At 46.4% G+C, this 16,040-nt stretch overlaps 2 protein-coding genes across 2 annotated transcripts; both read left to right on the top strand.

The window, feature by feature from the left end:
* The first annotated feature begins 1,607 nt into the window (after window positions 1-1,607).
* On the top strand, window positions 1,608-7,434 carry LOC124477411 (protein SOGA3-like). The gene is made up of 9 exons (XM_047035171.1): window positions 1,608-2,046; window positions 2,350-3,182; window positions 3,949-4,173; window positions 4,509-4,667; window positions 4,887-4,955; window positions 5,249-5,518; window positions 5,686-6,069; window positions 6,388-7,062; window positions 7,262-7,434. The coding sequence occupies exons 2-9, from the start codon at window positions 2,397-2,399 to the stop codon at window positions 7,370-7,372; spliced, it is 2,679 nt and encodes an 892-aa protein (XP_046891127.1). The 5' UTR covers window positions 1,608-2,046; window positions 2,350-2,396; the 3' UTR covers window positions 7,373-7,434.
* Window positions 7,435-8,677: 1,243 nt separating this feature from the next.
* LOC124477417 (actin cytoskeleton-regulatory complex protein pan1-like) lies at window positions 8,678-14,022 on the top strand. The gene is made up of 6 exons (XM_047035181.1): window positions 8,678-8,982; window positions 10,178-10,441; window positions 11,187-11,525; window positions 11,934-12,013; window positions 12,219-13,074; window positions 13,186-14,022. The coding sequence occupies exons 2-6, from the start codon at window positions 10,298-10,300 to the stop codon at window positions 13,441-13,443; spliced, it is 1,677 nt and encodes a 558-aa protein (XP_046891137.1). The 5' UTR covers window positions 8,678-8,982; window positions 10,178-10,297; the 3' UTR covers window positions 13,444-14,022.
* The last annotated feature ends 2,018 nt before the right edge of the window (window positions 14,023-16,040 follow it).

Genomic DNA, 16,040 nt, shown 5'->3' with positions numbered 1-16,040 from the left:
TACGTGTTGGAAGTGCTACTAAAGAATTTTGCACAAAATACAAGCAAAATAATGCCGCAAAGGAGAGTCCTGCAAAATAGTGTAACTATTTTAGTGAGCAATAGAGGAATGTGTGGTATAATCAAATAATCAGTCTTGCATTCTCATCAATATAATTTATTTTATTTAATACATCCTAATGAACAGGTTTATGAGTAGAAAATGTATACAGAGAAAAATCATCACAACCAAGCCGTGTGTCAAACATTTAACCCAATAAAATGACTAATGACTAATAAAACACTACCCCACCACCAGCAGCATCATCTGCACAATGAGATTTTCCCAAGGAGGGATTAAGTGACATTGGTTTTGCTGACTCAATGTCCCCGCCTCTTTCCCAAACCTGCCCCCTCACCTTCTTTACTGCTCATACTCTCCTCCATCTCTAACTTCCTTCCATCCTCCTTGCTTCCCTCCTTCCACTGCGGTGCTTCCTTCATGAACCCACTTGTTATTGATCTATCTTGCCTTTCCTTGGCTGAGAGCACTTCTTAAAATATTAATATCATGCTCCTTCCCTGTTATTCGTTCAATGTTCTCATATTCTGCACATTGGCACATACACCAGTCTGGTCCTGTTTGCTGGGTTTGTTCATCACCTGCCTAATCACATCGTGAACCTCACTCCGTCTCTGACTCACACACGCCCCTATGTAACCATGGCAACAGGGTGGCAGCAAGGACGAAGCGAGAGAGAGACAATTAAATGGTGAAATTAAACTTGTTGAAGGTTTATGTGTGTGTGTGTCTGTGTGTGCCTTTTTTAACCAGGAAGGTCCCATTGAGATTAAAAATCTCTTTTTTTAGGGAGACATGGCCAAGACAGTAGGTGTGTGTGTGTCTGTGTGTGTGTGTGTCTGTGTGTCCCCTCCTAGAGGACAGAGAAGGATCTACGTCGGCCCTAAGAGGATTTCAGGAGACCAAAGCTTTCCATAAGGGGCACTTAGCACAGGTCACCAGAACCTGCTAACTGCTGCAAAGTCATACTCTGGGTGAGAGGGAGGAGGAGGGGTCGGGCTCGACCCCACTGCTGATCTATAGTCTGATTAACACCCCAATCCGCCTTACTGGTGAGGTGGGTTCAGCTTTAGAGGCAATTCTGACATCCTTCCCGTTTCTTGGTAGCACACTCTTGTATTAAACGTCAATGCACACACACTACAACCACACTTCAAGCAGCAAGTTTACTTTACACTAGTGCTACTTCCAGAGATTGCTCACAAGTATAACACACAAGCTCAAGCTGACTAAGATACCACAGTTCAGACTCTGTAATTAAGGTCCTGCCCTAAATTTCAGAGATAAACGGAGGTGAGCTGCAGACAATTAGGACCCATACTATTCCTTTAGCATTGTCCAATGGGATCCAAGCAAAGCAACAGGCAAAGAGAGGACTTTACATTTGGAATAATGCCCAGGAGACGGGTCATGGCCTACCAGTCAATCCCTCATGGGTGGTTCAGAAGCAGTGTGACGTGTTGGCACCCCCCTGTGGACAGCACAGGCATGTGGAGATGAAGCCCACTGTTACAAGTAGATAGTACCCTCTTGTGGTAGTAACTGTTACTACAAGTCAAAATAAATGGCAGCAGCATGGTCATTAATGTTACCATGCAGTTTCAAATATCATGGACTGACAGAAGAGTTAACTAATTAAATGGACATGCGAGACAAGACAAAAAGGGAGCGGGAGATGGCAGAGAGGGGCAGCATGAGATTTGGTTAAAGGTCTTTGCTGATTAAGTTGAGTAGTTGTGGTCTAGAGCCTGTGCTGTTCAGATGTGAATTTGACAGTGGTGGGCATTGCTGGCTGTGTCCATGGCTCTGGACATGTTGATTCCTCATTACTTCCTTGTTTGACGTGTCATGTAACGTCATGAATACCCTCTCTGTCTGGCTCGTGGGCTATCATCTTTAATGCCCGCGCCCCTGCAGTGCCTGGTGGTGCCCTGTGTCAGCATGTCTCCAGCCCTCAGCAGTAGATAACAGTGGAGTTGCAACCTGGTAAGAAAATATTCACAATCTAAACACAGTTCAATACAAAGTTGAAAAACTATTTTCAAAATATATAACAATTATATACTGTTATTGCAATTGTATCGACGCCTAATCTTAATTTCAGATTTCTAATTGTAAACTAATGACCTCCAATGATTGGCTTGAACGTTAAAACTGTCCATGTCCCTTTTAAAGCACTGGAAAGTGCACAGGCTATTTTAAATTAGGATACTGTGTATCTTATCAGGATATTAACCATTAGAACGTTTTAGGATTACTGTGTTTTTTCTTTTTACAACTTTATTACAGTCAACGTTTTTCAACCTGTCTCACGGAATGGACGAGAGGAAAAGTGAATGCTGGCGGATGACACGATGAACTCTGCCGCAAGCGGCGCTGCGGATTTTCAACCGGCAACAGCAACAGACAATAGCGCAGGGAGGAGGCATCGGGCACCATCTCCGGCCAGACTCCAAGAGGGGGCCTCTAAACGAGCCTGTAAAACCTCCTCCAGGCCAACATCTACGGTTTCTAGAGGAGTGACCGGTTGCAAAAAGAAAAAGAAGATTTTAAAGATCACAGTAGAAAAAGAAAACGCGAGTCGCGACGTGGCAGCTGTTCACTCGGATGGTGCTGAAACTGCTGCTGTCAAAGCAAATAGGGCGGATGGTGGAGGAGAAGATACAGATGAGATATTTGATCAGCAAACAGACTCAAAATCTTGTCGCTTGCCTCTTCGATTGTCCTGCCTTAAATGCGATCCGTCTCAACATTTTGATTCAGGTCGACCAGACTGTGCTGGATCGGCTTCATTGAAAGGGAAGGCAAAGAATCGGAGCAGGGAGGAAGGGATAGCGTTAGCGGGTAGCCGCAGGGAAAGAAGCGGCGAATACACGAGCAGTAGGCCGGGTTTAGGTCTGTGGAGGGGGGGATGCTTGCAGACTGAACTCATCCAGTTCCACTTAAACAGGAAATTGAAAAGAATTGGCCACAAGATGCACACCAAAGCAAGCAGCCCGCTTGGCGCTGAGGCCCAGCCGGAGCCGACCACGGAGGCCATAGAGGCGGGGTCCGTGACACAGCAAGAAGATGATTTTCACGACGAGATGGAAAGACTGCTGGAGGAAAATGAAGATCTCAAAGTATGGCTCTACTGTCACCTTAAATTTTGTCCACACCGTGTATTAAAATATTTGTTTGACATCATGTTGATAGATGCTAACATTGGTTGACATGCATTATGTCCACGTAGGGGTATCACAGACTCATCCAGACTAAAACTCTCAGCACCATGTTAAAAAACAGCACTGCATATGACCATGGCAAACAGGTTGATGTAACACAACAGGCCTGGTGATTCTACTGTGACACATGTATGGCTACAACACAGCTCTGCCTGTTCCCTACACACACAGACTCAGAACTCTCCTCTGTGTGTGTCCACCCACACAGGAAAAACAACATGCCCAGTGGCAACTGCAGACTAACCAATAACCACATCCCACCCAGGCACACTAACCAATCAGTACATCCCATCCAGGGTTTCATCCATGGCTTCCTGACTGCTTATTGTAAACTATTTTTATTGTGATGCCTCATTTTCAGACAGGCCTGACCTGCAGTACAAGAGGACTAGGAACATGGTGGGGTGTCAGACGACAGACTGTTAGTGTGATACAGTCAATATAGCCCACTAAGCCCAATTTCACCCGTAAATGTGTTGCCGTTTTAGGGATGTTTGCGGTAAAATATTTAAGAAAGTACCAAGCTGGGAGCTATGCTAGTTAATAGGCTGCATCAGATGGTAAACATTCCAAGTCTATATTCCTGATAGACTGCAGAGTCTGTGTAGAAATAGGCCTGTGCTGTCCGAATCCATAAGTGATTGTATCGGATATTGATCTGCAGTGTGAGATTGAGGAGATGCGGACGGAAATGGACGAGATGCGCGACACTTTCTATGAGGAAGACACATGCCAGCTTCAGGAAATGAGGCGAGAGTTGGAACGAGCCAATAAGAACTGCCGGATCCTCCAGTACCGCCTTCGGAAGGCAGAGAGGAAGAGGCTTCGTTATGCCCAGACTGGAGAGATAGACGAGGATCTGCTGAGGAGTCTAGAGCAAGACCTGAAGGTGTGTGTGTTTGTGTGTGTGTGTGTATTTAGGGGCGTCACCAGGAAATTTGGGCCCCATAAAATAAAATTTAAAAAACTATAATTTCTATTCGTTTTTCTAATTTTGGGGGCCCCTGTTGGTCAGGGGCCCTTGGAATTGTCCTAACTTTTCTCCCCTATACGGCGCCCCTGTGTATATGTGGCTGAACTTGCATTTCCCTGCATACGCAAATTTAGGAAACTTGATATGACTGCATGAGAGGTTTATGTGCGCAATGTATGTGTGTATGCTACCTTTATGAGACCTTCCTAAAAGCATTGGATCTCCATTATCCATTCATCTTTTGGATGCAGGTGGCAAAAGATGTGTCTGTCAGACTGCACCACGAGCTGGAGAACGTGGAAGAGAAACGCACAAAGACAGAAGATGAAAATGAGAAACTGAGACAGAAACTCATTGAAGTGGAGGTAACCAAGCAGGCTTTACAGAATGAGCTGGAAAAAGTTAAAGAGGTGAGCACACATGGATGTTTACCTCTGTCTCACACACACACCCACACACACACACATAAACACAGTTTTTCACTATATTGTCTACTCTTCCAGTTGTGCTCACATTGCCCTCTAGTGGCACTGGTTGAAATAATCACCTTCTACTCTCCCTATTGTTTTGTGTTCCGCAAGCATGCTAGTGAACAGCCTCATGTAACATGTTTCCTTCTGTGTATCCAGTCCCAGAAGAGAAGAGGAAGTAAGGATGTCCAGAAGTCAGATAAAAAATCAGCACAAACTCCCACAGAGGTGAGGAATCCCAGAACCGAGCTTTTGTATGGTAGGATTTATTATTGATGAGGTCACCTTAATGCACGAAAGAGAGGCGAACCCCAGGAAGTAAACAAAAATGTCTACACCTTCACTAATACTTTCTCAGCTATGTCTGCCTTGACTATGTTAGCGTCAACTTAGTGTTAGCATCCTACCCTAGGATCACTAGCTCGCTCAATGGTAAGTGCTAAGTCTACAGAGGCAAGATACACAAGGCTAGAACTCCATATTACCATTTATTCCTGCATGTATCCTCCTTCTATTCCCAGGACGACAACGAGGACCTTAAGTGCCAGCTGGCCTTCATCAAGGAAGAGGCGGTCCTGATGAGGAAGAAGACGGCCAAGATAGACAAGGAGAAAGACCGGCTGGAGGCGGAGCTCCAGAAGTACCGCTCCTTCTACGGAGACCTGGACAGCCCCCACCCCAAGGGGGAGGCCGGGGGGCCGCCCACCACCCGGGAGTCTGAGCTGAAGCTCCGCCTGCGTCTAGTGGAGGAGGAAGCTAACATCCTCGGGAGGAAGATCGTAGAGCTGGAGGTGAGGAAGTAGAGACAGAGGGGGAGTGGGGAGGAGAGTGGAAGAGATGGACGGAGGGGGGGGGGGAGGGGGAACTCTACTAGATTTATTTTCGAGGTAAAGTTGCATGAATTGGAGACCGAGAATTTGAGAACACATTGTGGACACACTTGCTTCCGTGTCTGCAGGTCGAAAACCGGGGACTGAGGGCCGAGCTGGATGACCTGCGAGGGGAGTGTGAGGGGGCAGGGAGCTCCGGGCCGGGAGGGGCAGCGGGCGGATCCTTCATGGGCCGAGGTCAGGGGGAGGCCATGTCGGAACTGAGGCAGCAACTGCAGCTGGTGGAGGACGAGGCAGAGCTGCTGAGGAGAAACCTGGCGGACGCCGAAGATCACAACAAGAGGGTGACGGGGGAGCTCAACAAGCTCCGCTTCAAGGCCGGCACCCACGAGGGCGGGGCCAGGCATGGGGGAGGGGCGTCGGGAGGCGTCGGCTTGGATGGAGCCAAGGCAGAGGCACTGCAGGAGGAGCTGAAGACAGCCAGGCTGCAGATCAACGACCTTAGTGGAAAGGTGAGGGTTTTCTTGTCGCTGTTTGCTTCCCACTTTCTTATTCTGTTTCTTTCAATTCGCTTCATGTTCGTGACTTTAACATGGTAGGGTAAAACTTGTTTGACTTATAGAATGATATCAAGAGATGTAAAGAAACTAAATGTGTATCCATATGATGCTTAAATATTCATAGTCAGTGTGTGCTGTTTTGTTTTGAAACAGCTCTCCATCAGGGTGTATAAATTATTAACAGCACCACCCAGTGGATACATTACGTATGTTACAGGACTGTAACATTCTCCCCACATTCTCTCTCTCCTCTCCTCTCCCCCTCTATAGGTGATGCAACTCCAGTACGAGAACCGCGTTCTGCTCTCCAACATGCAGCGATATGACCTGGCCTCCCACCTGGCGCTGAGGGGCGGAGCCAGCCCCCGTGACAGCGACGCAGACAGCGATGCCGGTGGCCCCAGTGGCGGGGGCGGGGGCCGGCGTGAGAGTGACGACGACTCCTCGTCTTCCCGTCTCCAGCCACCCCACCGCAAGCGAGAGGGCCCCGTCGGGGGCGAGAGCGACTCGGACGAAGTGCGTAATAACAGCAGCACCCGCTGCCTCACGCCCACCCGGGGGCTGTACACCCCCACTGGGCCTGAGGGGGCTGCCTCCTCCTCCTCCGTGGGCATGTCCCGCTTCCTGCCCCGCTGCAGCCCACGGGACCGCCAGCAGATGATCGACATCCGGATGGAGGCGGAACGTCTGGCCCGCACCATCGACCGCCTGATAGCAGACACGGCCACCATCATCACCGAGGCACGGGTGTACGTCTCGAACGGCGACCTGTATGGGCGTGGCTCTGGGGGGGGAGAGGAGGATGAGGAAGGGGGGCGGATCAGGGAGCACGAGCTGCTGTATCGCATCAACGCTCAGATGAAGGCTTTCCGGAAGGAGCTGCAGGGCTTTATAGACAGGCTGGAAGTTCCCAAGCCAGAGGACAGGGAGGAGGAACCACTATCGGTAAATTGAGTGTGTGTGTGAGATTGCGTGAGTATGTGTGCATGTGTGCGCGCATGTGTCTTCTTGGGATAGTGGAGATAAAGGATACTTAGATTGAGTTGGAAGCTAACACACACTCTCTCTTTCTCTCTTTTCCACACTCCTTCATCCCACCTGTTCCTCATCTGTTGTTACTCATACTTCTTTCTTCCTGACCCAGATGTTCCAGCCTATCATTTTACTCATCCTCATACTAGTCCTCTTCTCCTCCCTCTCATATGCCACCATCTTTAAACTGGTCTTTCTTTTTACCCTTTTCTTTGTCCTGTGACACACACTTCCCTCTGTAGTCTAGCCACATCCCTTGTTTACGTCTTTTTAATTTAATTACATTCGTTGCCAAGGTCACCCAAAGCACAGGAAACTCCCCGATTTCTGCAGAAGCCACAGTGACATACCAGAAAGCACACCTCGGTTCAACACTGGAGACTACATTACCCACCATCATTACACACTACTATGTACATCAACCCCCCTTAAAGAGGTGAGTTATTACAATGTTCCCTTCATGGAAATAAATTATACAAAAAATCCCATCAAGTACCATCAAGGTATAATATTTGTACTGCACAAATTTGGTAATGATAAGAAAATGATTGTAGTATTAAAGTGAATGAGTTCTGTGGCAAGGGGAAAGTATGAGCCCTTTGGAATTGACCACTTCCACCCCCTGTCCCTTAAGAGGCCCCTTAATATAGGCTGCACTGTTTAGTGGAAAGCAATGACTTTGAAGCCAATGCGTAGTCCATCAACAAGCGTTTGCCTTCAATTATAATCTGCTGTAAAATCTGTAGAAGACTGTAAGAGGTTAGGATTGATAAGGAGTCCCTATTTATTTTCGATTTGTGTGTATTAAAATGTAATAATCTCATAAAATGTAACCTGATAATCACCTGCTTTTTTCCAGAACTTTACATCAATCAACACCACTGTGCTGCATTTATATCCATTAGGTAAGAATGCAATGTTTCAGGTTACCCCTACAATGGTTGCCTTGCATACCATCTCTTGTTTTGTTTTGAGGGGTGTGTGTGTATGGGGGGGGGGGTCCACAAAGGTGTCCAATGATATCTATTTGGGTCACCTTGCTGGTAAGCAGGATACAAGATTGTGCAACCTTCATCACCAGAAGCAATGACAGGCACTTGAAGAATTCGTCACTTTTGAACATGAAATATGGATCTTAAATAACATCCTAACCACGCAACCCTGCAATTTTGGGGAATGCTTGTCGTCCACAGATAAATTGTTGACGTTCTTATTATACACTGATTAGCAATCATTTGGGGAAATGATGTGTGACACGGGATCACAAGACAAAATCTGCCGAGAATCCCAAAGCGGAGTGGCAACAGAGAAGCCTATTGGTTTAGAGACTGTAGCAGCTGAAATAACTATGTAAACACTTTCCCTCTCTCCATGGGGCTTTGTAATTATAGACAGGATAGGAGTGACGACTGCCAACCCATAGAGACCCCCTAATGCTGGAATAAATGTGACATTATGACATTTGATCCGAACTTCAATGACGACGCCACGTAAATACTGAGGGCCACTATAAAGGCTTGTTGCCCCCTGGAACAGAAGTTGTTTACCCTGAGCGAAGGCACCTGCTACGGACTTAACCCTACTGCCGGAGTGTGACAGGAGAAGGTCTCTTTAAATCCAATCCGCGGGACTTTACGTAATTTAGCGAAGGCAACCGATAGGGAGGCACGAGCGAGAGGATTTCGCAACAGGGGGTTGACGCGCTACTGTCCGAGACGAACCAACGTAAAGGGAGACGCATTTCAGTTGAAGGGAGTCATTGAACGCACATCCTTCGATATATGCTCACTTTACATTGAAAGGCATTACAGAAGGAAGATATTTTACTAAAAGGTAAGAACAGAAGCACAATATAACTATTTTAACTTCAATATTGTTATGCGAATTTAAAAAACAGTTTTCAAAAAGTGTAGTTTGGTAAATTTAGGCTATTTAATCCTTGTCATGAAACACCATAGTTTTGTCCTGAAACATAACTTACTTATTCGTTGTGCTTTATAGAAAAAGTAACCAAATGACAAACAGAAATACTTAACCTTGCAGACATTTCCCTTGATGAATACATCTTTTAATAGGTTATAATTAAAGGCCTTCCGACTTTGACGAACAATGCACCTTGCACCTGACTTTGATGTGCAGGTATTTTTAAATGAGTAAGGCACACGATGCTTTAGTTATTTACAATCTGTTTCTATCTCTCCCCTTCTCTCTTACCACTCTTATCTATCTGTACCTCTCACTCTTCGCTCTCTCTCTTCCTTAGTTTACGATGCATAGTTACACGTTTATAAATATCCCTCCATTCTTACATCATCATGAGGGAGGTACTGGACTTGTACGTGTATATTCGGATACTTTCGGCGGGGTGAGTCTTCGTATCATATTAGTCGACAGCGAAGACGAGCTCGTTTTAATTTATTGATAGTGATTTATAGGCACTATAAATCAAGGCAACCATGCTTGGATATACATGTCCGAAATAGCCCGCTATCCAAGACGGTGAAAGGTGAGGCGGTTTTCCTGCATACTGCCCTGTGCACTGACCTTATCGATTAGGGTTGACAAATGCGCAGTGTGCGCACAATGAAACGGGAGATGGAGCGGAAGTGCGTCCTTGTTTGTAACATGAACACGTCCCAATGATATGATTCTTCCGGGTGATGAGTTTTTTGGTGTTTCTGTTTTGTGATTTTGACGTGTGACAAATGGGGAATGAGTGCGCAAGTGGCTCATGGCTTCGGAATGCATCCACCTCACAGCGCGTGGTTGTAATTTTCCAAAGTCCAATAGAAAATAACTTTCAAAGCAAAGTAATCAAGAGCAGACCAGTGAAGTATATCATTGCAGCAGTAAGCATAAAGTTACCAGATCAAAATAAATAATTAAATAATGGAACGAGGACAGTTTATCATCATATTTAGGAGCAAAAACAAAACTACATAGTAGGAGCTTTCTTTATGTCCCCTTGCATTGTTTGTCCTCCTCAATAACCCTTTCTGTCCTGTTTCCCACCTCTCTTTTTTTGCAGTGTTCTTATCTTCTCACCATTGTTCACCCCTTGACCCTCACGTGACTTCAAACCAGAAGGTCAAACCAAATAGCAGTTGGAGGAAACTGCAAATCAGCCCAAAGGTCAAAGCGGCCCGACATGGCAGCTATCGACCTGCCGCGCGGGCTGGAGCATCGTGGGCAGAGCTGGGGCACCGAGAGGGCCGAGCTTACGGACAGCTTTGACCTGGAGATGCAGGAGTGGGAGGTCCAGCTACAGGACATGCAGATGAAAATAGAGGAGGTGAGGAGATGTTAAGGTGGTTGAAAGCAGTCGGGCGTGTCCTGAGACACTCCCGTGGCATCATGCAACACGGGGAATCGACAGGCAACCCCAGATCTGACTGACACATATTGTGATCGACAGCAATGTCACATTAAAACAACATGTCATGTTAGTGAGTAGGGGCAACAACAGTGCGAACATATTTACATCTCACACCCCTTAGTTGAAAAGGTTTTGCATTCAGGTCAAAGGGACCTTCCCTAGAGAGGGTTTAATAGGCTGTGAATGTCTGTGTGTGCCCACCCGATAATACACAGTTGGCTGTACACACCCCGTCTTAGTCCAATGCCCACTCTGGGCTAATGATACAGACAAATGTTAACTAGCTAATTAAAATGTGATGTGCTGACAGACAGGCAGAACACACACGACGCACCCCATAATACTGAAATTAGATGCCAATGAATGCATTAAGACTTGGAATGCCAAAGGTATACATGCTAGCTCAAAATGAAATGACATCTGCCAATTATAAAAATAGGCCAGTTGCACAATTTTGTGAAGGTTATGTGATCTGTTTGTTTTGTACAGTAGATTGTAGTGCTTGATTTATCTCACATTAGAAAAGTGTTTACAGTGCACAAATAATGGATAGACACATATGTTCAGGGTCCATACCCCATCTGGCTATGCAGTTATTTATTAGTTTCACCAAGTGTTGTGCTAAACAATATTTTTATGTTTGCTTTATTTTAAATTACAGCTGTACAATGAGGTTCAAGCTCGTAGGGGAGGAAACGACATCACCAGTGAGAAAAACTCCAACGACCTGAACTTTGGTCCACAGCACCAAGGCAACGGCTTCTGTGACCCGCCTGGTTGTCACAGCTACGGCAATAAGGACAGAGCTGTTGGTTCGCCAAATCTCCATAGCAACGGCTACAACTATGCCACCAACGGTTGCAGCTACCCTGTCAATCATCAGAATCGTAGCACTGGATATGCTCACAGCAGTGGGGTGGCGGAGTTTGGAGACTTGTTGCAGGACTACCTTGGTCAGGGCCATGGAATGACCCGGAAGAACAGTGGTGCTCCCATCACTGTGAGTTAATTCTACAGTTAGTTACATCTCTAAGTTTGCTTCTCATACACAACATCTTCAACATTTAGTAAACCTTGCCTATCGCTGTTTACTGTCAAGGAGAAATTGGATAGGTGTGAGCAATATGGGAGGAGTCTGTCTCATAACTTCTTGGTAGTCAGGAGAAGCTATATCAGCATATTGATTGCACTTAAGGGTTCCTTCAAGTCTGCTGACACAGAAGTGTAGGGGGTTCTTGTCAAACCTGGTATCCCCATACCCTTCCTCCGAAATAAATCCATACATGTAATGGAAATATAAATTCCTAGAACTGACACTGCTATCAGCCCCAAAATTATAAACCAATACTACTATAAAATAGTATAACAATTATGATAAATGCAATTTAAATCTTTTCTTCTTGACCAGCATGGGAAACAGATGGCCAAAGTAAGCTGGAATCTGCCTGGAGACCAGAATGAGGTCAACAGGAAGCCGGCCAATGAAAGGTAGGGGTGACATATCGGCATATTCACAATATCGAACATCTCAAACACATAGTTCTGGTGTACACTGTATATCAGTTTAGGCCGCTGAACACACATTTTTATAAACTCACATTTTGAAGAATAGCCAACAAGCTTGGAAACAAATACAATTGATCAGTGCATTGGTGAAATCGATTGTGGTTTTTATGGAAGTCATGTGTTTCAGGGTTGTCCAGGACAGGATCATGGTAGGGTTTGAGGAGGCTGAAAACAGAAAAAACAAACACTGCAACAAGGAGAACACAGGGGCCAAACCCCCTTTCAGACAGAGAGACGCTCCCCCTGTACCCCCTCGCTCTACCTCCCAGCTCCCCGACTCCCCAGCTCCAGACAGGAAGGTCCATAACTCCGGCGTCCTGGTGGACAGGAAGTGCGGTAGCCCCTCTGTCCTCAGGAAGTTTGGTGCCATGCTTCAGGAGAACGAGGGCAAGACTTTCACTGACACTGGCGTATTGACCAATCTGGTGCCCCAGGAACCCAGGTGCCCCACCCCTGCCTGTCAGCGCAGGAGCCTTGGCGCCGGCAGGACTCCCACTCGTGGCCCCGTCCAAAAATTCCAGGCGGATTCCTCAGTGCTGACAGCAGAGATGGACCCCATCCAAGACTGGGCTGCAGCAGGGCCTGTAATAGACTCTCGCAAACAGAGCTACGTGGCAGAGCAGCGGGGCACATCTCTGGCCAGCTATGGCCACCCTAAAGGACCCCAGCATGGGGCCCAGCCCCAGAGGAGGACCCAGGTGGGTGGGAGCCCCAAGGCCAGACCCAGGGCCTCGAGTGCGGGAGACAGGGACCTGGTCCATGGTCAGAGAGTTAAGAGACCTGCACCCCAGCCTGTAGAGCCCAGAGTGGAATACAGGAACCTGGGGGGCTCTCCTGGATCTCAGAGGATCCAGAGGGGAGGGATGGTGGGGAAGGATGGAGGACTTGTAGAGCTGCTGGATATGCTGGATATTGAGCATGAGTATAACCCCAGCCCACGAGCTAGTGCAGCACTCTCCCCCTACAGACAGGAGATGCAGCAGGTGAGCTTATTCAAAACTTGTACACAAACATGCCACACACACATTTCCATTCACGCAAACACACAGTCCCTTGCTGTCTTGACCTTACTGAATCTGACCATCTTCCTTCAGGCCACTCCTCCTCAGTCGTCCCCGGCAACCCCCAGAAGGAATTTCTGTCGTCCTGCTCGACCCGCCAATCAACGTCCGCCGTCCAGGTGGGCAAGCTGCACCCCTACTTCCAAGATCTCCGCCCCGTGTGGTCCGATGTCTCGGCCCCCAAGCCCTCTGGCACGCCCGCCGAGCCCCATGACACGAAGCCCAAGTCCTGCCCTGAAGCAGCAGTCCTTCAGCTCCTACCTGCTCCATGCAGAGACTGTCATCATGTGAAAGCCACCCATACTACCTACACCTTCCCCATTCTAAGACATAGTTCATTCGTCATCTCATCCCATCTTTCTGTAAATATTAAAGAATGTTCTTTATACCAGTCTATAAAAAGTGCTTTAAGAGAATTATGAAAAGTGGTTCACTTATATGTATATGGTGTTTATTTAAATGGACACCAAATAAGTCTTCAGTGTTGCGGTGGCCTTCCCTTCTGTGCCAAACCTGGTCCTGCTCAATTTTGATTTAATATTTATTTTACTATTAGACTTTATCTGTCTTGTTTTAAAAACAATGTTTCTTTGGATGGCTGTGTTGATGTAGCATGCCCCTATATTTGCGGGTGCATGTCCCTGTATTGAACTTGACCCATTATCATCATGTTGCCTCAGTTTCAAGATGGCTGACAGACGTCTTCAGTTGCACATGAGCTGTTGTAAGCGAAAATCTGTCTATGGTGTGTTTTACTGTATTATTATCAAAGTAATGCATTGGAAACGTTCAAGTAAACTTAGTGAAACATACAGTATATGACTATACAGTGCTTTTTCTGTCATTTTCCTTTCTTGATAATAAAAAACAGTGCTTTGACAAGGAGAGTCTCTCTGTGTACATCTTCCTCATTTGGGGCTAAATGTTTGCCTAAAGGTTTCATTAGGTTAATGAGGTAGCACATGCTACTGCACATGTCCTTCTGATATGTGATACAGTAGCCCTCTCAATCTCCCAAAGCAAAAGTAAGGGTTTTCAAGTCACTGATGATAAGCTAAAATCAACACCTTCACACCATCAATTTCATCCCAAGGATTAGATATGAGATGATACTGTACCGTTAACAATATTACAAATTGACTTCTAAATATAAAGTTATAAGAAGCATCTTTCTCTTGCATGTCTGAGCAGTTCTGAATACATTTCTCTTGTTGTTGTGTACAAGTTGTGTACAATACTGAGGGTGTGTACTGTAAGTATACAAACAGTCAAAGTAAAAGATAAAAAAGAACTACACAATCCAAAAACGTAATAAAGGATTCCATAGGTATCCCTGCTGAGGAACCACATCATATAAGAATATGTTTTGGTTAGCATTAGCCCTAACCCTCAGCTAGAATCATTCCACCAATACGAGTGTATACCATGAACCACAGTAATACAAATATCTTTTGACAGGGACGTGACTTTTTTTTGGAAGCATTTTCAGCAAGTGCACAGTAACAGGGGTTGTGTCAGTGGGATATATATTGTGGCACATAGTCTCACACCTCTTGGCCTTGTTACCAGGCTATAATGTTCACAGTAACAGAAGTGGGCGGTGGCGTGAGTCTAGACTGTGAGGGGCTCAGCTTTGTTAGATTTGTTTTCACAGCCTGAGCTTCTCTCCTACTAAAACTCGAGGAACAACTATTCTGGCCTCTCCGCCATCTTGTCTGTCGGCTAGCTGTAGGAGGGGAAACGCACACACTCGCACGCACATACTGTTCACACACAGACACACACACAATTACTCATGCCAGGTCTCACTTCTATAGCAATGCAAATAATATAATTTAACTTGGCTTTCTCTCTCTCTCTCTCTCTCTCTCTCTCTCTCTCTCTCTCTCTCTCTCTCTCTCTCTCTCTCTCTCTCTCTCTCTCTCTCTCTCTCTCTCTCTCTCTCTCTCTCTCTTACATTAGTCTTTGTCTTTGATCTGGTCTTTGTCTATATCTCTTTTTCTTTCTCTTTCAAATGCACACCTGCACAAACACACACACATACACACACACACACACGTATGTATGCACACACAGACACACACAGATACAGTGTGAAATATTATGTGAGTGTGGGTGTACAGCAGTCCCTTGGCCCCAGGGCGCCTCGGTCCTGTCACTTGACACCGTGCTGCAATGTTGCACCTCACACCCAAAATAGAAAGCGTGACGTTGTTTTGGTGCCAGAAATCTTAGCCTACTGCTGAGAGAGGTATAAATAAAGAGGAGGGGAAAAGGAGAGTGCCGCTGTTTCTCTATCGCCCCCTTGTTCCCTCCCTCCCTCTTTCCTTCTCAATCTCTTTGATTCACTTGGCCACTCTCTCCCTTTTTATGTCTCTGTCTTTGTTCTTTGTTTTTCTATCTTATCCGAGCAAAGCTTTCATTCATGTTTGATAGTAGTTACCCACCATCATACCTCAGTCTCTGTAATGTTTCCTCTCTCTCTCTCTCTCTCTCTCTCTCTCTCTCTCTCTCTCTCTCTCTCTCTCTCTCTCTCTCTCTCTCTCTCTCTCTCTCTCTCTCTCTCTCTCTCTCTCTCTCTCTCTCTCTCTCTCTCTCTCTCTATCCTCATCCTTGACTCTTTCTCATCTAGCTGACCCTCCCCAGCACCCTTGCACGCACCCCAGGTTTTTCGATCTCCCCTTCTCTGTGTCTCTGTCTGTGCCTCTCTCTCGCTCCGCCCTGATGTGTGTCTCTGTGTAAATGAGATGCAGGCTCACAGGCTGGCACCTCTTTCTGCTCCTCCAGAGTATTTTAACAAGGCTGCCTGGCAGCCATCAATCACGGCTCCTAATAAAGCCTTCCTGCTGGCTGCTGAAGAGCGAAAGGAAAGAGAGAGAGGCAGAGAG

This window comes from Hypomesus transpacificus, chromosome 15 (genome assembly GCF_021917145.1).
Source record: "Hypomesus transpacificus isolate Combined female chromosome 15, fHypTra1, whole genome shotgun sequence".
Lineage (NCBI taxonomy): Eukaryota > Metazoa > Chordata > Actinopteri > Osmeriformes > Osmeridae > Hypomesus > Hypomesus transpacificus.
The sequence above is the reverse complement of the archived record's forward strand: the minus strand, read 5'-3'. Positions and strand labels throughout refer to the sequence as shown.